This window comes from Prionailurus bengalensis, chromosome C1 (assembly GCF_016509475.1).
Source record: "Prionailurus bengalensis isolate Pbe53 chromosome C1, Fcat_Pben_1.1_paternal_pri, whole genome shotgun sequence".
In the NCBI taxonomy this organism is placed as follows: Eukaryota; Metazoa; Chordata; class Mammalia; order Carnivora; family Felidae; genus Prionailurus; species Prionailurus bengalensis.
In genome coordinates, this window is record NC_057345.1 from 37,265,631 (window position 1) to 37,287,075 (window position 21,445).

The following is a 21,445-nucleotide window of genomic DNA, read 5'->3' on the forward strand; positions in this document are numbered from 1 at the left end:
GGATACTCAAATAGATACGACAGCGAAGACAGAATTGGTCCATGAGTTTAGACTTGGAGTCAGGAACTGGAGTATGCAGTTTTAAATCAGAGAATGTCAGTGCCTTCAGTGGGAATGCTGTAGCGTCACAAAACAATGGGATCTCATGGTAATAGACTGTTTCTGTTGGATAAGTTTGGAAACTTAGGATTCTGTTCTTTTGAGATCTTAGAATTGAGATGCACCTTACAGGTTATTTGGGAGAATAAACCTAAATAGAATATATTCTCCATAGATAGGAAGGGGAAGTAACCTTTATGACACTTTGGCAGTGCTCTGGCTCTGTGTCAGGCATTTTCTATCCTCATACAAACTAAAGCGTAAGTGTCCATTTATGAATGAAAGATGACCAGAGTGATTGAGAACTGTCACATGACATGTGGACCACTGACGTCCCATGTGTTCCTGCAGAGTTGCTGTGTGAGTGTGGTGACCTTCATACCTTTGGGTAAGGAACGTCCATCAGGGAAAGTGATGGGCTTGTTGAGCACTCTGCCAATGCCTGGAATTGGTGGATAGAGTCGCAGTGCCTCTTTAATGCACATGGTGGTGTAAGGCATCTGGTCTAGGTGGTCCCTGAAACGAAGCTACCCTGAAGGACAGGCAAGACTCTGCCAAGCAGGAAATTCTCCAGTTGAGTGGGCTGGGCAATCCCATCTCGTGAGCACTCACCAGGTGATGGAGGTACCATCCCCCAGGAGACTCTGGACTTCCTCCCGGCACCTCTGCTGATGCTCAGGGTGCGTGGCCAGGGCATAGAGGATCCAGGAGATGCCACTGGCTGTGGTGTCATGGCCCTCAAACATGAACGTGTCCACTTCGGCACGGAGGTCCTTGTCAGACAAGCTGCTGCTGTCCTCCATCTGGGAAGATTGGTGACACAGCAGGATTTGTCTCCCTCCTCCAAGCTTGTGGGCAAAGCCTCATGCCTCCCCTGCTCACACTCACTCTGGCAAAGAGGAGGATGTCCAGGAAGTCCAAGTGCCTCTTGCTCCTGACCTTCTCCAGATCTCCCTCCTCCTGCAGCTGAGCCTTCCTCAGCTTGATCACTCGGTCTGTCCCAGAACAGTGTTCCCTGGCAGAGCTGAGAGCTCTGGGTGCCCAGATACAGCTACCCCCTTGGCCCACCTACCCCCAGCTGTCCCAGCCTGGGTGCCATTTGGATCAGGAGGAGAGTGGTAATAGGTGTACGTGTCAGGGTGAGAGCTGTAGCACCATGTGCTTGCGGGTTGGGTCGCCACTCAACAGCACATCCCAGAGAGACACTGTTTGAATGCCATTGGCAGGGAGTTTCATTCAACCTTCACCCACATGATGACAAATATCAGCTCAGGCACAGCACTGGCATCCTAAAACCTGCACCAGGGGGGTACCCAGTGTGGGTGTGTCCCAACCTCTGGAGGGGCCTTGGAGGGACAGAGCTCTGCCTGAGTGTTTGGGGCCAATCCCTTTGGGATGTCTCTGAAGAAGGAGGCGAGCTGCCTAGGGGCTAGAGTCCAACCTGTATGTTGATGGGCAATCTGGCAGGCCCGGTGGTTCCAACGGCCTTCAGGGGTCAGCCTATAAATGATGTCATCCTGGTGGAAAACATTCCTCACTCGGGAAAAAAACAGGTTGCTCAGGTCTTGAATGGCCTGGATGTAGGACTGGGAGATCCTGAATGGGAAGGATGCAAAAGGACCTAAGTGGTGGCAGGCATCTGCCCTGGAGTGGATTGGGGCTGTGGGTGAGGGTTCCTCAATCAGTGGGACAGGTATCCGAGGCATTCACCATTTCTTTCTTACGCTCTTGAGACCCTCAGCCCTTTGCGAGGGACATAGACAGCCAAGTTTTTCCCTGTGGCAAGGATCAGGGATCTGTGCCTAATGAAGGTGTGGTGTGGGCTGAATTTGACTGTGGCCTGGAGCTCTCTGCACAATGTTGCTGTTGTTGATGGGAAACACCCAAGCTGCCTTACCTACCTCCCAGGATAAGTCCATGCCAGTTGGTAGGAAATAGGGCCTGGTGCCTGAGAATTTCACTGACCTGTCTGCTTGGTGGCTGCCCTGGTAGCTGAAGGTGCACTTCATAATGGTGTCCAAGGTCATCAAGGAGACATGCTCAAAGATCTCCACATATGAGTTCTGTGTGATGAGGTCCTCCCATTTGTCCTGTGATGTAGGGACACATTAATCCTCTACTCCTCCAGAAGGCCCATGCTGACAATGCTAGACTCTCTCTTCTGATGGGATGTCCTCTCTTTCTAAAGTGGCTGTGTTTTTAGCATTTTAGGAAATATAGCAAATAAGTGTTTGTAATGTGATGAGTATTTTCACAGAAACTTTTGCTATGTAATTAATCATGATCTCTCTTAACTTAGGAGCAAGTTATGGCACTAACCACCTTTTAGAAGAACACAAAATGTTTCTAAGGGTCAAAAGGTGGACGTTTTCTGCCGTTTGGTCTACACAAAAGAAACAAGTCAAGTCCCACGTTAGGGAGCAAGCGTCAAGGCAGGAGAAAGGCTAAGGGATCAGTACCAGGATTCCTAAGGAAGGGATATCAGGGACCACATTTCCTTTTGTTCATCAAATGTCAGCTGAGCACAGTTAGTGAGAAATAAGATTCTGCCCAGAGGTGGTATGATGGTGCAACCCAGACCTGGGGGTTGAGACCTGGTCTCCATTTCCCTCCATGGAGTGGCTAAAATCCATGCAGAAACCTTCAGCCCCAGCCCAGAGCCCATGTCAGTGACATCCTGAAGCTGCTACTGCCAGGCCAGCCAGGGTCACTTGTCCTGTTGTCCAGGGGGATTGACTGCTCTTCCTATCCAAGCCAAAGACATCAAGTGGGGAGGAGAATGGACCCTGGATCCACCATGACTCTCTCTTTTGTTGGCAATGAGCACAGAGTGGAGGCAAGCTTGTGCCTGGAACTTTCCTGTCCCATCCACCCTGGGGAGCCCTGTCTCCTAGTAAGATATAAGTGCTGTGCCTGATGGATGTCTGTGGGACACACATGCCTGAGAGTGGGCTCTGAGAACTGTGCTATGGGTGTGAGTGTGCAGGTGAGCGCGGGACGGACTTACCAGCATCACGCGGACAGAGTCATCCATGAGCCCCACGTAGGGCTTCAGGATGCCATAGTGGAAGGCTGGGGTCAGCATCCGCCGGTGTTGGAACCACATCTGACCATTCAACAGGAGCAAACCATACCCTGGGCCACAATGGGGGTGTGTGGGGAGAGGTACTCCCAAGAGTCGTCTAGGAATTTGGGAGGAACCCAGGGTGTGAGAAGAAGGGCATCCTGGGCAAGTCTGGGAAGGCCAGTGCATGTCAGGAAGGTGACCACGCAAGTATTGGGTCACAGCAAGTGGTCATGACAGCTGAGAGATCAAGGCTGAAACCGAGCAGGTCGCAGGTCATAGAAGGACTTCAGTGAAAAGTCAGGCTGAGATCATTCTCGAGGACTGTGAAGTGATGTGAAAGAAGCTGAGCTGCAGGAGAGCTCTCCCCACCATTAGGAAGGGGTGAGGGTATTTTTTTGAGAGAGAGAAGGAGAAAAGGGAGAGGGAGAGATGGTGAGCCAGGGAGAGGGGCAGAGAGAGGCAGAAAGAGAGAATCTTAATCAGGTTCCAAGCTAGGTGTGGAGCCCAATGTGGGGCTCAATTCCATGACCCTGGTATCATGACCTGAACCAAAATGAAGAGACATCCTCAACCTACTGAGCCTCCCAGACATCCAGAGGTGAGAGTTGTTTCAGAAGAAGAGAAACGAGGCTCACTTCAGAGTTGAGGGTGTGACTTTGGTGCCGGTCACTACAGTCTTGTTTTATCTGGGCCAAATGGATAGTTGTTTGCAAACAGGAAGGTGGACTATAGTCCTGGTTAAATGTACTTACCTATCCAGGGAGCCAGGAATCTGTAGAAGCCATGAGACTTTGGGTCTGAAAGTTAAGAGGGCATACAGGACTGAGGGGAACATGGAAGGCAGGCTGCCCCCAGGAGGTGCTGTGGTCCAGGCCAGTGGCCCTCATTTCTTCCTGAGGATTGTAAGCTGGCAGTTTGTGATAAGCCACTCCCCAGTTGCCTCCAAGCCCTGACTCACTTCCTTTCCTGATGGTAACTTGGGCTTAGGAGGGCAGATTCAGTGGTCCATAGCACAGCCCCAGTGAGACTGTGATCAGCAAAGAAATATAGAAATCAGGCATTCTATGACCCACCACAGTCAGGGATTCTGAATACCAGCCATCACGGACAGCAAATTGACTTTGAGATCTGGGATCATATCAGTGTGGTGAAAGAAAGAAGAAAAGAAAGAAAGAAAGAAAGAAAGAAAGAAAGAAAGAAAGAAGGGAGGGATGAAAGAAAGGAAAGAAAGAAAGAAAGAAAGAAAGAGGAAAATGTAATCCCTCACAGCTGTTTAAGCATTCCATCTAAGTATCTATATTTGGCCTTATGCTGGCTTGTGCACTAGAAGGATGGTTGCTGGAGGGTACTGAAGGCTGAGCCATGACTCTCTTCCAGAATTTCATAGTCCCCAAGGAATATCCCCAAGAGGGAAGAGCCATAGCAGAAGACACGCGGGATAGTTCTCACCTGATCGCCCCAGGATCACCTTCATGTAGTCCGGGTCATAGACTATGAGGGTAACTTTGCTCCCCCACAGCCAGCGAGGACTGGCGCACGGGTATTTCTCTGCCCTTTTCTGAAGCCCTTGTAGCTCTTGGCCATCTTGGAACTGTAACCGAGGGAAAGACAAGTCAATAAAGCCTTCCTCTGTAGGTGCACTGCTTAGAGTGGTGGTGGCAGGTAGGCTGGCCACAGGGTGATAGTTCTAGATATCCACAGTGCTTAGGAGTTTGGAACTGTTTCTGATGAGACAGGTTCTGATCTAGATTCCACATTCAGTGAGCTTATGTTCTAGTGTGGGAGTGGAGTCGGGGAAGAGAATCAGGCCTTAGAGCCTGAAGTGTCCTTCAATTACTTAAGGGGCCTGCTCTGTGCTCCCAGGTCATGGCCATCATGGGTTACCCTTCTCCTTAGATCCAGTGCAGTGACCATCCAGTGGGAGCCTCTTACCACAAAGCTATGTTAATTTGTCCTCCAAGATCCCCTCAGACCTGCACAGCAGGGGCCCTGGGTCCTGTTTCTGCCCAGTGACATGCCTCCTTCTGATCACATGCTCTCCTCCTCTAGGAGACCCCAAGGAGCCAAATGGTGCCATGCCTGGCTATTCCCCTCTCTGGGCCATTCTGAGGGCCACTGGTCTCTCAGTTGTCTGGAGAAACACTTGGGGCTGCCATCTGTCCCTGAGCAGGTCTAGCAGAGGCCAGGTGAGACTCTCATAGGTGCCCATGGTGGAGATAGGTGCCCATAGGAGGAGACGGTGCCCCTGGTGGCAGTGGCGGGTACCCTGTTGGCAAACACCTCCAGCCTCCACTAGCCTTCAGGCTGCAGCCACCCACTGCAGGCCATGCTCCACTAATGCTACAGCCATGAAAAATGTCCTGCAAGGGAGACACAAGGATAGAAGGTGGATAGAAACAAAAGAGCAGCACAGACAATGGTCAGGTATTGTGGGCTCTACTGGCTAGCAGTCAACCTGAGACAGGTGAGAGGAAAGATAGGGCTGTTGACTCACCTATTACCCACCCTGCAGTTCCCCTTTCATAGTTCCTGGTGGATTTCACCCCTAGGTAGTGCAGCGAGTTTGTGGACCCACAGCATGCTTGTCCTTCGTAGGCATTACGTTATTTTCAATTTTTATCAATTATGCAGGTTAGAATGACTTGCTTGAGACTGTAATCATCAGCATCATCATCCCCACTTTACAGAGGAAACAGAGGCATAGAGTATGTGGCAGAGCTAGGATAAAATCTACAGAGCTTGGCTCAGAGACCACATGCTTCCCTGTCCCCATTGTGATTTGTCACCTTGCCTGAAGGTTAGCTTTAACTCACCTCAGGTGGCATTCTAACTCCTGACTTAGCCAATAACAGAGGAATTGAATAAAGGAAGGTTTCAGATAGAATTATAAAAACAAGAAATATTTGGCTACAATATCTGATAGGTCAGCAGGCGATGAGAGATGATTGGGCACCGGGAGTAATATTCGTTATGTAGCAGAACCTGTCTGCTTACAGAGTCTACATACAGTCAGTTAATGGGAAAGTCACTGGAGGAAGTTTTTTAGTTCCTTATGTCAAATCCCAGCTCGGGAAGGTGACAACTGCATCTAACAAAAGGTCCCAATTTCTCCACCTGGACAAATAATCTGGAAGTCATTAGTGCAAAAATGTGCAGGAAGGAACTGGGCTCTGGCTGTCTCCCTGTGACTGACATGAAGTTTCCATCTCTGGCGCCACTCGGTTGAAATCGCTCTGCCTCCTTCTCTAAGAAAAGACCGGTCTCCGCTCTCTGCAACACCCCACCTCCTAGGCTTGTTCAATCCACACCCCACTAGTGAGCCCCTCTCCAAGTGCCCCCCTTCCTGTAACCCTCCCTCGGGGACCAGTGCTGACAGAACTGGCTGGGTAGGTGCTGTCTCCCACCCAGTCACCCCAAGCTGCTCCTTCCTCTGTCACTGCACAACCTGAGTCAAGCATCCCTTGGGGTCAGCTCTGAGCTGGCCACCGGGGTACTGGAAGGAGGTGACATCCTCAGCCCATGGATTACATGGTGCCGGGTTTGGGGAATGAGAGCTGATGTGGAAACAGATTCTGTTAATGGTGGAGCTCAGTGTGAATGCTCTTTACCTGCCCCATCCTGGGAACCTTCTCCTGTGTGCCAGTGACTTGTCAGGGTTGTAGCACTGACACCACCAGTCTGGAACATCCACAGTCTCAGGCACCCAACCTGGTTGTTCCCTACACCTGACGTGATCCCCAGTCCAGCAGTTGACCCTGTTTTCCTGTAATCTGCACCTTCTGAGATTCCTGTCTATGGTCTGAGTCCCAGTCATCTCAGGGCCAAGCTGAGAGGATGGGGTTGAGTGGCTGGGCAGGGAAGCATCAGGAAGCCTGTTGTGAGAGAAGAGGCAAGGTTGCTCAGCCTGAAGGGGAAGACTCAGGAAGGAGCAGCCATTGTCCTCAAAGAGCCAAGCTACAAAACAGCCTGCGGATCTGCCTAAGGAAAGAGGGTCAGACTGGCCTGAGGGCACTAGCACAGGCTTCCTTGGAGGGGCTGAGCTCCAGGGCTGGCTTGGGGCACTGAGGTCTGAGAGGTAAGCTAGACCCACGTGCTGTCACCCAAGAAGCCTGTGTGGGATATATCTGCTGACCAAGAGGATGCTCTGAGAATCCAGGCCTGCTCTGTCCTCCCAACCCCCGGCCAGCCCCTTCCTACCTCCTGGATGTCCCCGAAGAGCCAATGGGAAGGAGGGGATGGGAAGTGCTGGACTGCTTTGAGCAGCCACTGCCTGTGCAGGTAGAGCTGTGCTGCCTTGAGCAACAGCAGAGCCAGGCCTAGCAGAGAGGCCACTTGCAGGAGTCCAGAGACACTGCCCAAGGGTCTGGTGAGGCTCAGCACAGAGACACTCATGGTGCAGGGACAGCTGAATCCTCTGACTGTCCCTGACTGTAGCTGACCTCCCCTGAGCGCCCCAGCTTTGTCAGTCCAGGTAGGATTGCCCTGCCCACCTGGAGGGAGGGTAAATGGAGGGGGCAGAGGTTAAACTGGGCCTCCAGTGTTCATTAACTGTGAGGATCCCCCTTTGGAACCAGTGGCAGGAAAGCTTTCTCTGCAGACAGCAGTCAGCAAACTCCCACTTGGCCTTCTCCCTATTATTCATTCAATATTTCAGGAGCACCTGCTAAGTGCCAGCTGTACTTAGTGCCACAACATGGCTGGCTGCAAACAGACAAGAGCCCTGCAAACAAACTGATAGAAGACCTCCGTTCAGTTATAAAGTTGAGAACATGTGCTTGCTGGGAATATTATCCCTTTTCAGAAAGCAAAAGTCTTACAGGGAGCTTGTGTGATGTGGCCACAGGAGAACTGCCATTGAGAGTGCCAGCTGGGATTAGAATCAGGGGTTCTCCCGACCACCTGCCTCAGCTGCCTCAGCAATGTTCCCCATGCTTGTCACTATCCACTCACTAGTTTTGCCTGGGGCCGAATGGGCCAGCAGACAGATCACCTGCCAGAGACTCAGATCTCCAGCCCCAGGGCACACTCATGACTTAGGAAGCCAATGACATTGACTTCCTGAACCTCAGTTTCTCTTTCTCTAAGGTTGGGTAATCATCCCTTTCCCAAGTTCCTCCCAGGAATGCATATTCATGCAGTCACTCATGCACTCAGCCAATGTTCTTGAGCTCACTATCTGCTAGGCAAAGGCAGAGAACTAACCTTACAGGAAAACACAATAAAGCCTGTACTGAAAGAGTGAAGTGTGGGCCAGGCCCTACCAGGGAAAGAGAAAACAAAACAGGAGAATGGGACCTTCAAGGGAGAATAGGAGTTCACCAGGTAGAGTGCTAGAGAAGGGGATGGGCACTAAAGGCTCATGGAGAGCCTATGAAAGAAAACATTTCTGATGAGGACAATTTAATCTCTTACTTGTTCCTGATTCTCCTCTCCAAAGTCAATTTTAGGCCCAAAATTCAGAAAAATACAAACAAAATATCTTCATGAGGATTTCTTTAGAAGGCACCTTCCATGAGTCCCCTTTTCCTTCTGCCCTGTTCCTCACCCGTCTCACTGTAACTCCAAAGTCCTTCTCTTTTGCCCAACTTCGTGATAGGAGATTCATTACACAACCCACAGCACTGGAATTCCTCTCCCTCTAAATCGGGGCTTCTGTCCAACCCAGGGGTACGTAACCACTTTACTCATTCCTCTCAACCTTGCCCAAGTTCTGTGGTCACTTCCCATTCTCTCTGGTCCCAGCCAAGGGAATTTGGACACTACTCCTTCCCTTACTTGGCCCAGCACCAGTTTGGCACCTAGCACACCTGGACAACCTGTGGAGGGAGGTTGGAAGTGGGTACTTGGAGCGGAATTCTGTGTGTCAGTCTGTCTTTTCCTCTCTGAATCCTCGATTTCCTCTATATAGTTGAGCGCATATACTTGTAAATAGCTAACATTTACTGACTGCTTACTATGTTCTAGGCACTGAGCAAAAAATATTATATATTTTATCCACAACCATTCTAACACAGATTTTTTTTAATGTTTATTTATTTTTGAGAGAGAGAGAGAGAGAGAGAGAAAGCCAAGTGGGAGAAAGGCAGAGAGAGTGGGAGACAGAATTGGAAGTGTGATCTGCTCTGACAGTAGAGAGCCCAATGTGGACTTCCAACTCATGAACCATGAGATCATGATCTGAGCCGAAGTCGGATGCTTAACCAACTGAGCAACCCAGGTGCCCCAACCCAAAACAGATTTTTTCAAATAAATCTCAAAATCTGAACGAGAACACCAAGGCACCCAGAGCTTAGTTGCCTTTCCAGGGTCAATATACTGGTAACAGGGAGAGCCAGTGTTCAAAGCCAGGCAGTCTGTCCAGTCCCTTAAGGGGCTAAGTTTGTGTCATTTGGGAAACCAGCAAGACAAAACAGTACAGGACAGACCAGCGCACAGGAAGAATAACGACAGGAGAGGCCAGACAGGCTGGAGGACAGGTGCGTAATCGAGAGTTACACGCCCAGTCAGGGCTACAGCCAAGTAGGAGGAGGGTAACAGAAAACTAGTAGGAGTCTTGGAAAAGGGTGAGACAGAGAAGGGCAGACAGTCTGATGGGAAAGAGGGGGAGATCATGGAGGTTGTGAGGAAGGCAGAAGACAGGGGACGGGAGACACAGACAGGAAGACAGGATGGCAGGCAGGAGGTTCTCGGGCTCATCCTTGTCTGCACAGATTTTAGAGGAGCTTCCTGAGATGCAGGTGGATCCCATTCTTGGACCTCAACACAATTCTTGGCCAGGAAACAGGGACCCTGGAAGGATCTGGTGCCAGCTCAAAGCGGAGCAGGGTCAGGGCCACCGCCACCTTCATCTCGTTCATGGCAAACTGCTTCCCGATGCAGTTCCTGGGTCAGGGAGGGAAAAGGAAATGAGAAGTGGCCCCAATCCCCTTGCTGGGAACAGCACATGCAGGGCCCTCCTGCATGGGCCCGGCCCCAATCCCTTTCCTTCCCGGACACACACACATCTCGACCCAAGCCTTGCTTCACACTCTGCCCCTGACCTTTGACAAAGCCGACAGTCTTCCAGGACTAACTCCTACTCCTACCTCTGCTGTCAGCAGGCCTAAGATCCTTTTACAAGAGGGTCACCTCCCTGAGCCGCACAGGCAAGTAATGTGATTTCTGGCAGTGTTGTCTGGCCCTCTTCTGTCTCCACTGGCAGCCACACATCTTCCACCAACATCTAAGAGGAAGGACTCATTCCCAGGGAGAAACCAAATCCTAGAGCCAATACCTGCAAACATAATCGGCTCTAAGCCCGTTCTGTGAAAGTGGATTCGCTATTTGAAGAATGATAGATTTATGTATTCAGAAAAAAACTTGTTTCTAGTAACTCTTGGAAAGTTTCCTGAAGTTACTCTTTAGAGGACAATTTCAGCAGCATCGGAGGATTTCACAGCAGCCACTCTGGAGAACAGTCACCCAGCTCCACGGCCCCTTCAAGTCTGCTTTATGTTTTATACTCCAGGAAACTTTCAAATACCATGTGTCATGTATGAAACAGAGGCTTTTCTCTCAAAAGCAGTTTAATGTCTTCATTTGCATACATTTGCCCACTCAGCGTTGGACTGAGTGTAATGTTAATGTGTGTAGAGCCCAGACCATATATACTGATTTGACAACTGGGAAAATTGTCAAGTACATGACCATTACCATGTATTCAAGAATTCTTGTGGGTAGATGCAAACATAACAGCCACACAGATTAGTCGAATACTTCACGAAACCCTTAAGAGGCTACAGTCACCATCCCCACGTATGACTTAAATATTTGAGATATGCAAGGCAGCTGAGAATGGACACACAGGCAAAGAAGTCAGTGGTTCAGTGCGGGGACAGAATGGCGAGTTGAGTAGGAAAGGCTGGCTTGAGAATGTGCACAAAAGAAGTCTATTGATTCCATCCAGACTTTGAAATCAACAGCAGTTGAAAATTAACATGTGAGAAAATCTATTGCGCAAAGTCCTACTCATACAGTGAATCAAATACCAGAATGCAGTGAGCTTTGGATCAGCCACTGACACTGAATTGTAGCTACAGGTTAGGTATGAGCGATGGGTCAAAGTCTCCAGGTCATGTGGTGCTTACCAACTTTCTTTTGTAAATAGACAGGGATGCACCTTTTTCCTAGCACAGAGACACGCAACGGCATATCTGTAGGCACCCATATTAACATAGGAAGTCACAAACATCAGGTGTATACCCAGAAAACAGCCCCCAATCCCATCTTGGTACAAGTAACTCACCTTGCTCCTCCTGAGAAGGGCAAGAAAGCATGGCTGTGTCGGGCAGAACCCGGTGCAAACCGTGAAGGGTCAAACTCCTGCAGAGGGAGCACCAGGACTAGGACAGGTGTGGTCAAGCCCCTCCTTCCTATCAACCAGCCACCAGATGGACCACCCAGAGATGGGACAGGAGGATGCATTGGTCTGGAGAGCTCATCCCAGCCCCTCCTCCCAAGGCCATCATACCTCTGGGTTTGGCCACACATTCGGGTTGTGGTGAAGGGCATAAATGGAGAGGGACACCTGGAATCCTGTGGGAGACAAGAGAGAAGATGGATCATATCCATGCCACGAGGAGTCATGTGCATGCACAAACAGCCTGGAAGCCACAGTGAAAGCCACTGCTCATCATTGTGAGTGGAATGACTGTGTTGCAAGAGAGATGGGGTGGACCAGGAAAGCACCCGTACACTCATTACTAGAGAACCATGCCTGGGCTGAGAAATAGGAAAGAACAGGAGGCTTACTTTTTGGAACAACTCAAGTGACAGAAAACTCACATTTATCAAGTAGCATCCATAGGCCCTTGGGTAATATGCACGAACTCATTCAATCCTCACAACAACCCTCCAGTGAAGGCACTCATGTCCCCATTGTCCATATCAGGCACCTAGAGTCTCAGAGAGGCTAAGCTACTTGCCTATATCCACACAGCTAGGGTGTGGCAGGCCTGGAGTTCAGATCAGAGGTGAGCCAACGGTGGCCTCCAACCATGGCTGGATTCTCAGATCTGGTCATCAGGTACTCTCTGCCACCAATCTGAGGGCTCCCCACTGACTGGACTGTCAAAATAATGACAGTGGATTCCCTGATCTGCTTCAATGACTCGACCCCACAGGGAAGGAAAAACAGCTCTGTCTGGCCCAGAGGGATTTTCTCTCTAGCCATCAAATCTCTGGATATTAGAAGTTTATGCTAATTTTGAAGCCCCTTGCTGAAGTCAACACCTCCTTTTAGAGAAGATGCAATGTATTGAGTCGTTTTTATTTTAACTGATATGTATATAGTTGTTTGCATTTGTCACAAAAGGGTTATCCAAATGTCATGTCAAATCTTCAGGATACTCAAATAGATACGACAGCGAAGACAGAATTGGTCCATGAGTTTAGACTTGGAGTCAGGAACTGGAGTATGCAGTTTTAAATCAGAGAATGTCAGTGCCTTCAGTGGGAATGCTGTAGCGTCACAAAACAATGGGATCTCATGGTAATAGACTGTTTCTGTTGAATAAGTTTGGAAACTTAGGATTCTGTTCTTTTGAGATCTTAGAATTGAGATGCACCTTACAGGTTATTTGGGAGAATAAACCTAAATAGAATATATTCTCCATAGATAGGAAGGGGAAGTAACCTTTATGACACTTTGGCAGTGCTCTGGCTCTGTGTCAGGCATTTTCTATCCTCATACAAACTAAAGAGTAAGTGTCCATTTATGAATGAAAGATGACCAGAGTGATTGAGAACTGTCACATGACATGTGGACCACTGACGTCCCATGTGTTCCTGCAGAGTTGCTGTGTGAGTGTGGTGACCTTCATACCTTTGGGTAAGGAACGTCCATCAGGGAAAGTGATGGGCTTGTTGAGCACTCTGCCAATGCCTGGAATTGGTGGATAGAGTCGCAGTGCCTCTTTAATGCACATGGTGGTGTAAGGCATCTGGTCTAGGTGGTCCCTGAAACGAAGCTACCCTGAAGGACAGGCAAGACTCTGCCAAGCAGGAAATTCTCCAGTTGAGTGGGCTGGGCAATCCCATCTCGTGAGCACTCACCAGGTGATGGAGGTACCATCCCCCAGGAGACTCTGGACTTCCTCCCGGCACCTCTGCTGATGCTCAGGGTGCGTGGCCAGGGCATAGAGGATCCAGGAGATGCCACTGGCTGTGGTGTCATGGCCCTCAAACATGAACGTGTCCACTTCGGCACGGAGGTCCTTGTCAGACAAGCTGCTGCTGTCCTCCATCTGGGAAGATTGGTGACACAGCAGGATTTGTCTCCCTCCTCCAAGCTTGTGGGCAAAGCCTCATGCCTCCCCTGCTCACACTCACTCTGGCAAAGAGGAGGATGTCCAGGAAGTCCAAGTGCCTCTTGCTCCTGACCTTCTCCAGATCTCCCTCCTCCTGCAGCTGAGCCTTCCTCAGCTTGATCACTCGGTCTGTCCCAGAACAGTGTTCCCTGGCAGAGCTGAGAGCTCTGGGTGCCCAGATACAGCTACCCCCTTGGCCCACCTACCCCCAGCTGTCCCAGCCTGGGTGCCATTTGGATCAGGAGGAGAGTGGTAATAGGTGTACGTGTCAGGGTGAGAGCTGTAGCACCATGTGCTTGCGGGTTGGGTCGCCACTCAACAGCACATCCCAGAGAGACACTGTTTGAATGCCATTGGCAGGGAGTTTCATTCAACCTTCACCCACATGATGACAAATATCAGCTCAGGCACAGCACTGGCATCCTAAAACCTGCACCAGGGGGGTACCCAGTGTGGGTGTGTCCCAACCTCTGGAGGGGCCTTGGAGGGACAGAGCTCTGCCTGAGTGTTTGGGGCCAATCCCTTTGGGATGTCTCTGAAGAAGGAGGCGAGCTGCCTAGGGGCTAGAGTCCAACCTGTATGTTGATGGGCAATCTGGCAGGCCCGGTGGTTCCAACGGCCTTCAGGGGTCAGCCTATAAATGATGTCATCCTGGTGGAAAACATTCCTCACTCGGGAAAAAAACAGGTTGCTCAGGTCTTGAATGGCCTGGATGTAGGACTGGGAGATCCTGAATGGGAAGGATGCAAAAGGACCTAAGTGGTGGCAGGCATCTGCCCTGGAGTGGATTGGGGCTGTGGGTGAGGGTTCCTCAATCAGTGGGACAGGTATCCGAGGCATTCACCATTTCTTTCTTACGCTCTTGAGACCCTCAGCCCTTTGCGAGGGACATAGACAGCCAAGTTTTTCCCTGTGGCAAGGATCAGGGATCTGTGCCTAATGAAGGTGTGGTGTGGGCTGAATTTGACTGTGGCCTGGAGCTCTCTGCACAATGTTGCTGTTGTTGATGGGAAACACCCAAGCTGCCTTACCTACCTCCCAGGATAAGTCCATGCCAGTTGGTAGGAAATAGGGCCTGGTGCCTGAGAATTTCACTGACCTGTCTGCTTGGTGGCTGCCCTGGTAGCTGAAGGTGCACTTCATAATGGTGTCCAAGGTCATCAAGGAGACATGCTCAAAGATCTCCACATATGAGTTCTGTGTGATGAGGTCCTCCCATTTGTCCTGTGATGTAGGGACACATTAATCCTCTACTCCTCCAGAAGGCCCATGCTGACAATGCTAGACTCTCTCTTCTGATGGGATGTCCTCTCTTTCTAAAGTGGCTGTGTTTTTAGCATTTTAGGAAATATAGCAAATAAGTGTTTGTAATGTGATGAGTATTTTCACAGAAACTTTTGCTATGTAATTAATCATGATCTCTCTTAACTTAGGAGCAAGTTATGGCACTAACCACCTTTTAGAAGAACACAAAATGTTTCTAAGGGTCAAAAGGTGGACGTTTTCTGCCGTTTGGTCTACACAAAAGAAACAAGTCAAGTCCCACGTTAGGGAGCAAGCGTCAAGGCAGGAGAAAGGCTAAGGGATCAGTACCAGGATTCCTAAGGAAGGGATATCAGGGACCACATTTCCTTTTGTTCATCAAATGTCAGCTGAGCACAGTTAGTGAGAAATAAGATTCTGCCCAGAGGTGGTATGATGGTGCAACCCAGACCTGGGGGTTGAGACCTGGTCTCCATTTCCCTCCATGGAGTGGCTAAAATCCATGCAGAAACCTTCAGCCCCAGCCCAGAGCCCATGTCAGTGACATCCTGAAGCTGCTACTGCCAGGCCAGCCAGGGTCACTTGTCCTGTTGTCCAGGGGGATTGACTGCTCTTCCTATCCAAGCCAAAGACATCAAGTGGGGAGGAGAATGGACCCTGGATCCACCATGACTCTCTCTTTTGTTGGCAATGAGCACAGAGTGGAGGCAAGCTTGTGCCTGGAACTTTCCTGTCCCATCCACCCTGGGGAGCCCTGTCTCCTAGTAAGATATAAGTGCTGTGCCTGATGGATGTCTGTGGGACACACATGCCTGAGAGTGGGCTCTGAGAACTGTGCTATGGGTGTGAGTGTGCAGGTGAGCGCGGGACGGACTTACCAGCATCACGCGGACAGAGTCATCCATGAGCCCCACGTAGGGCTTCAGGATGCCATAGTGGAAGGCTGGGGTCAGCATCCGCCGGTGTTGGAACCACATCTGACCATTCAACAGGAGCAAACCATACCCTGGGCCACAATGGGGGTGTGTGGGGAGAGGTACTCCCAAGAGTCGTCTAGGAATTTGGGAGGAACCCAGGGTGTGAGAAGAAGGGCATCCTGGGCAAGTCTGGGAAGGCCAGTGCATGTCAGGAAGGTGACCACGCAAGTATTGGGTCACAGCAAGTGGTCATGACAGCTGAGAGATCAAGGCTGAAACCGAGCAGGTCGCAGGTCATAGAAGGACTTCAGTGAAAAGTCAGGCTGAGATCATTCTCGAGGACTGTGAAGTGATGTGAAAGAAGCTGAGCTGCAGGAGAGCTCTCCCCACCATTAGGAAGGGGTGAGGGTATTTTTTTGAGAGAGAGAAGGAGAAAAGGGAGAGGGAGAGATGGTGAGCCAGGGAGAGGGGCAGAGAGAGGCAGAAAGAGAGAATCTTAATCAGGTTCCAAGCTAGGTGTGGAGCCCAATGTGGGGCTCAATTCCATGACCCTGGTATCATGACCTGAACCAAAATGAAGAGACATCCTCAACCTACTGAGCCTCCCAGACATCCAGAGGTGAGAGTTGTTTCAGAAGAAGAGAAACGAGGCTCACTTCAGAGTTGAGGGTGTGACTTTGGTGCCGGTCACTACAGTCTTGTTTTATCTGGGCCAAATGGATAGTTGTTTGCAAACAGGAAGGTGGACTATAGTCCTGGTTAAATGTACTTACCTATCCAGGGAGCCAGGAATCTGTAGAAGCCATGAGACTTTGGGTCTGAAAGTTAAGAGGGCATACAGGACTGAGGGGAACATGGAAGGCAGGCTGCCCCCAGGAGGTGCTGTGGTCCAGGCCAGTGGCCCTCATTTCTTCCTGAGGATTGTAAGCTGGCAGTTTGTGATAAGCCACTCCCCAGTTGCCTCCAAGCCCTGACTCACTTCCTTTCCTGATGGTAACTTGGGCTTAGGAGGGCAGATTCAGTGGTCCATAGCACAGCCCCAGTGAGACTGTGATCAGCAAAGAAATATAGAAATCAGGCATTCTATGACCCACCACAGTCAGGGATTCTGAATACCAGCCATCACGGACAGCAAATTGACTTTGAGATCTGGGATCATATCAGTGTGGTGAAAGAAAGAAGAAAAGAAAGAAAGAAAGAAAGAAAGAAAGAAAGAAAGAAAGAAGGGAGGGATGAAAGAAAGGAAAGAAAGAAAGAAAGAAAGAAAGAGGAAAATGTAATCCCTCACAGCTGTTTAAGCATTCCATCTAAGTATCTATATTTGGCCTTATGCTGGCTTGTGCACTAGAAGGATGGTTGCTGGAGGGTACTGAAGGCTGAGCCATGACTCTCTTCCAGAATTTCATAGTCCCCAAGGAATATCCCCAAGAGGGAAGAGCCATAGCAGAAGACACGCGGGATAGTTCTCACCTGATCGCCCCAGGATCACCTTCATGTAGTCCGGGTCATAGACTATGAGGGTAACTTTGCTCCCCCACAGCCAGCGAGGACTGGCGCACGGGTATTTCTCTGCCCTTTTCTGAAGCCCTTGTAGCTCTTGGCCATCTTGGAACTGTAACCGAGGGAAAGACAAGTCAATAAAGCCTTCCTCTGTAGGTGCACTGCTTAGAGTGGTGGTGGCAGGTAGGCTGGCCACAGGGTGATAGTTCTAGATATCCACAGTGCTTAGGAGTTTGGAACTGTTTCTGATGAGACAGGTTCTGATCTAGATTCCACATTCAGTGAGCTTATGTTCTAGTGTGGGAGTGGAGTCGGGGAAGAGAATCAGGCCTTAGAGCCTGAAGTGTCCTTCAATTACTTAAGGGGCCTGCTCTGTGCTCCCAGGTCATGGCCATCATGGGTTACCCTTCTCCTTAGATCCAGTGCAGTGACCATCCAGTGGGAGCCTCTTACCACAAAGCTATGTTAATTTGTCCTCCAAGATCCCCTCAGACCTGCACAGCAGGGGCCCTGGGTCCTGTTTCTGCCCAGTGACATGCCTCCTTCTGATCACATGCTCTCCTCCTCTAGGAGACCCCAAGGAGCCAAATGGTGCCATGCCTGGCTATTCCCCTCTCTGGGCCATTCTGAGGGCCACTGGTCTCTCAGTTGTCTGGAGAAACACTTGGGGCTGCCATCTGTCCCTGAGCAGGTCTAGCAGAGGCCAGGTGAGACTCTCATAGGTGCCCATGGTGGAGATAGGTGCCCATAGGAGGAGACGGTGCCCCTGGTGGCAGTGGCGGGTACCCTGTTGGCAAACACCTCCAGCCTCCACTAGCCTTCAGGCTGCAGCCACCCACTGCAGGCCATGCTCCACTAATGCTACAGCCATGAAAAATGTCCTGCAAGGGAGACACAAGGATAGAAGGTGGATAGAAACAAAAGAGCAGCACAGACAATGGTCAGGTATTGTGGGCTCTACTGGCTAGCAGTCAACCTGAGACAGGTGAGAGGAAAGATAGGGCTGTTGACTCACCTATTACCCACCCTGCAGTTCCCCTTTCATAGTTCCTGGTGGATTTCACCCCTAGGTAGTGCAGCGAGTTTGTGGACCCACAGCATGCTTGTCCTTCGTAGGCATTACGTTATTTTCAATTTTTATCAATTATGCAGGTTAGAATGACTTGCTTGAGACTGTAATCATCAGCATCATCATCCCCACTTTACAGAGGAAACAGAGGCATAGAGTATGTGGCAGAGCTAGGATAAAATCTACAGAGCTTGGCTCAGAGACCACATGCTTCCCTGTCCCCATTGTGATTTGTCACCTTGCCTGAAGGTTAGCTTTAACTCACCTCAGGTGGCATTCTAACTCCTGACTTAGCCAATAACAGAGGAATTGAATAAAGGAAGGTTTCAGATAGAATTATAAAAACAAGAAATATTTGGCTACAATATCTGATAGGTCAGCAGGCGATGAGAGATGATTGGGCACCGGGAGTAATATTCGTTATGTAGCAGAACCTGTCTGCTTACAGAGTCTACATACAGTCAGTTAATGGGAAAGTCACTGGAGGAAGTTTTTTAGTTCCTTATGTCAAATCCCAGCTCGGGAAGGTGACAACTGCATCTAACAAAAGGTCCCAATTTCTCCACCTGGACAAATAATCTGGAAGTCATTAGTGCAAAAATGTGCAGGAAGGAACTGGGCTCTGGCTGTCTCCCTGTGACTGACATGAAGTTTCCATCTCTGGCGCCACTCGGTTGAAATCGCTCTGCCTCCTTCTCTAAGAAAAGACCGGTCTCCGCTCTCTGCAACACCCCACCTCCTAGGCTTGTTCAATCCACACCCCACTAGTGAGCCCCTCTCCAAGTGCCCCCCTTCCTGTAACCCTCCCTCGGGGACCAGTGCTGACAGAACTGGCTGGGTAGGTGCTGTCTCCCACCCAGTCACCCCAAGCTGCTCCTTCCTCTGTCACTGCACAACCTGAGTCAAGCATCCCTTGGGGTCAGCTCTGAGCTGGCCACCGGGGTACTGGAAGGAGGTGACATCCTCAGCCCATGGATTACATGGTGCCGGGTTTGGGGAATGAGAGCTGATGTGGAAACAGATTCTGTTAATGGTGGAGCTCAGTGTGAGTGCTCTTTACCTGCCCCATCCTGGGAACCTTCTCCTGTGTGCCAGTGACTTGTCAGGGTTGTAGCACTGACACCACCAGTCTGGAACATCCACAGTCTCAGGCACCCAACCTGGTTGTTCCCTACACCTGACGTGATCCCCAGTCCAGCAGTTGACCCTGTTTTCCTGTAATCTGCACCTTCTGAGATTCCTGTCTATGGTCTGAGTCCCAGTCATCTCAGGGCCAAGCTGAGAGGATGGGGTTGAGTGGCTGGGCAGGGAAGCATCAGGAAGCCTGTTGTGAGAGAAGAGGCAAGGTTGCTCAGCCTGAAGGGGAAGACTCAGGAAGGAGCAGCCATTGTCCTCAAAGAGCCAAGCTACAAAACAGCCTGCGGATCTGCCTAAGGAAAGAGGGTCAGACTGGCCTGAGGGCACTAGCACAGGCTTCCTTGGAGGGGCTGAGCTCCAGGGCTGGCTTGGGGCACTGAGGTCTGAGAGGTAAGCTAGACCCACGTGCTGTCACCCAAGAAGCCTGTGTGGGATATATCTGCTGACCAAGAGGATGCTCTGAGAATCCAGGCCTGCTCTGTCCTCCCAACCCCCGGCCAGCCCCTTCCTACCTCCTGGATGTCCCCGAAGAGCCAATGGGAAGGAGGGGATGGGAAGTGCTGGACTGCTTTGAGCAGCCACTGCCTGTGCAGGTAGAGCTGTGCTGCCTTGAGCAACAGCAGAGCCAGGCCTAGCAGAGAGGCCACTTGCAGGAGTCCAGAGACACTGCCCAAGGGTCTGGTGAGGCTCAGCACAGAGACACTCATGGTGCAGGGACAGCTGAATCCTCTGACTGTCCCTGACTGTAGCTGACCTCCCCTGAGCGCCCCAGCTTTGTCAGTCCAGGTAGGATTGCCCTGCCCACCTGGAGGGAGGGTAAATGGAGGGGGCAGAGGTTAAACTGGGCCTCCAGTGTTCATTAACTGTGAGGATCCCCCTTTGGAACCAGTGGCAGGAAAGCTTTCTCTGCAGACAGCAGTCAGCAAACTCCCACTTGGCCTTCTCCCTATTATTCATTCAATATTTCAGGAGCACCTGCTAAGTGCCAGCTGTACTTAGTGCCACAACATGGCTGGCTGCAAACAGACAAGAGCCCTGCAAACAAACTGATAGAAGACCTCCGTTCAGTTATAAAGTTGAGAACATGTGCTTGCTGGGAATATTATCCCTTTTCAGAAAGCAAAAGTCTTACAGGGAGCTTGTGTGATGTGGCCACAGGAGAACTGCCATTGAGAGTGCCAGCTGGGATTAGAATCAGGGGTTCTCCCGACCACCTGCCTCAGCTGCCTCAGCAATGTTCCCCATGCTTGTCACTATCCACTCACTAGTTTTGCCTGGGGCCGAATGGGCCAGCAGACAGATCACCTGCCAGAGACTCAGATCTCCAGCCCCAGGGCACACTCATGACTTAGGAAGCCAATGACATTGACTTCCTGAACCTCAGTTTCTCTTTCTCTAAGGTTGGGTAATCATCCCTTTCCCAAGTTCCTCCCAGGAATGCATATTCATGCAGTCACTCATGCACTCAGCCAATGTTCTTGAGCTCACTATCTGCTAGGCAAAGGCAGAGAACTAACCTTACAGGAAAACACAATAAAGCCTGTACTGAAAGAGTGAAGTGTGGGCCAGGCCCTACCAGGGAAAGAGAAAACAAAACAGGAGAATGGGACCTTCAAGGGAGAATAGGAGTTCACCAGGTAGAGTGCTAGAGAAGGGGATGGGCACTAAAGGCTCATGGAGAGCCTATGAAAGAAAACATTTCTGATGAGGACAATTTAATCTCTTACTTGTTCCTGATTCTCCTCTCCAAGTCAATTTTAGGCCCAAAATTCAGAAAAATACAAACAAAATATCTTCATGAGGATTTCTTTAGAAGGCACCTTCCATGAGTCCCCTTTTCCTTCTGCCCTGTTCCTCACCCGTCTCACTGTAACTCCAAAGTCCTTCTCTTTTGCCCAACTTCGTGATAGGAGATTCATTACACAACCCACAGCACTGGAATTCCTCTCCCTCTAAATCGGGGCTTCTGTCCAACCCAGGGGTACGTAACCACTTTACTCATTCCTCTCAACCTTGCCCAAGTTCTGTGGTCACTTCCCATTCTCTC

The 21,445-nt window shown here is 50.3% G+C and overlaps 2 protein-coding genes across 3 annotated transcripts in view; both read right to left on the reverse strand.

The window, feature by feature from the left end:
- LOC122480462 (cytochrome P450 4A11-like) overlaps positions 1-8,442 on the reverse strand; it is a 32,888-nt gene extending 24,446 nt beyond the window's left edge. For both annotated transcript variants that reach the window (XM_043574899.1, XM_043574897.1), the window contains exons 1-9: positions 7,364-8,442; positions 4,616-4,757; positions 3,919-3,963; positions 3,107-3,234; positions 2,065-2,189; positions 1,541-1,695; positions 988-1,094; positions 712-902; positions 482-615 (exon numbers count right to left, since the gene is read on the reverse strand). In XM_043574899.1, the coding sequence (XP_043430834.1) occupies positions 482-615; positions 712-902; positions 988-1,094; positions 1,541-1,695; positions 2,065-2,189; positions 3,107-3,234; positions 3,919-3,963; positions 4,616-4,757; positions 7,364-7,558 (1,222 nt within the window). In that variant the 5' untranslated portion in view covers positions 7,559-8,442. The remainder of the gene's footprint in view (positions 1-481; positions 616-711; positions 903-987; positions 1,095-1,540; positions 1,696-2,064; positions 2,190-3,106; positions 3,235-3,918; positions 3,964-4,615; positions 4,758-7,363) is intronic.
- Positions 8,443-9,871: 1,429 nt separating this feature from the next.
- Positions 9,872-20,989, reverse strand: LOC122480467 (cytochrome P450 4A11-like). Its single transcript, XM_043574908.1, has 12 exons — positions 19,911-20,989; positions 17,163-17,304; positions 16,466-16,510; positions 15,654-15,781; positions 14,612-14,736; positions 14,088-14,242; positions 13,535-13,641; positions 13,259-13,449; positions 13,029-13,162; positions 11,676-11,740; positions 11,451-11,527; positions 9,872-10,048 (listed from the first exon to the last, which is right to left on the reverse strand). Exons 1-12 carry the CDS (start codon positions 20,103-20,105, stop codon positions 9,880-9,882), a joined length of 1,533 nt encoding a protein of 510 aa, XP_043430843.1. The 5' UTR covers positions 20,106-20,989; the 3' UTR covers positions 9,872-9,879.
- Positions 20,990-21,445: the final 456 nt, after the last annotated feature.

Excerpts from the sequence above, each read along its gene's own strand:
- LOC122480467 (XM_043574908.1), bottom strand. The coding sequence starts at position 20,105 with ATGAGTGTCTCTGTGCTGAGCCTCACCAGACCCTTGGGCAGTGTCTCT. Across the intron at positions 13,642-14,087 it reads GATTGCCCATCAACATACAG|ACCGAGTGATCAAGCTGAGG; the intron begins GTTGGACTCTAG and ends GTTCTGGGACAG. Across the intron at positions 13,450-13,534 it reads ACATCCTCCTCTTTGCCAGA|ATGGAGGACAGCAGCAGCTT; the intron begins GTGAGTGTGAGC and ends CAATCTTCCCAG.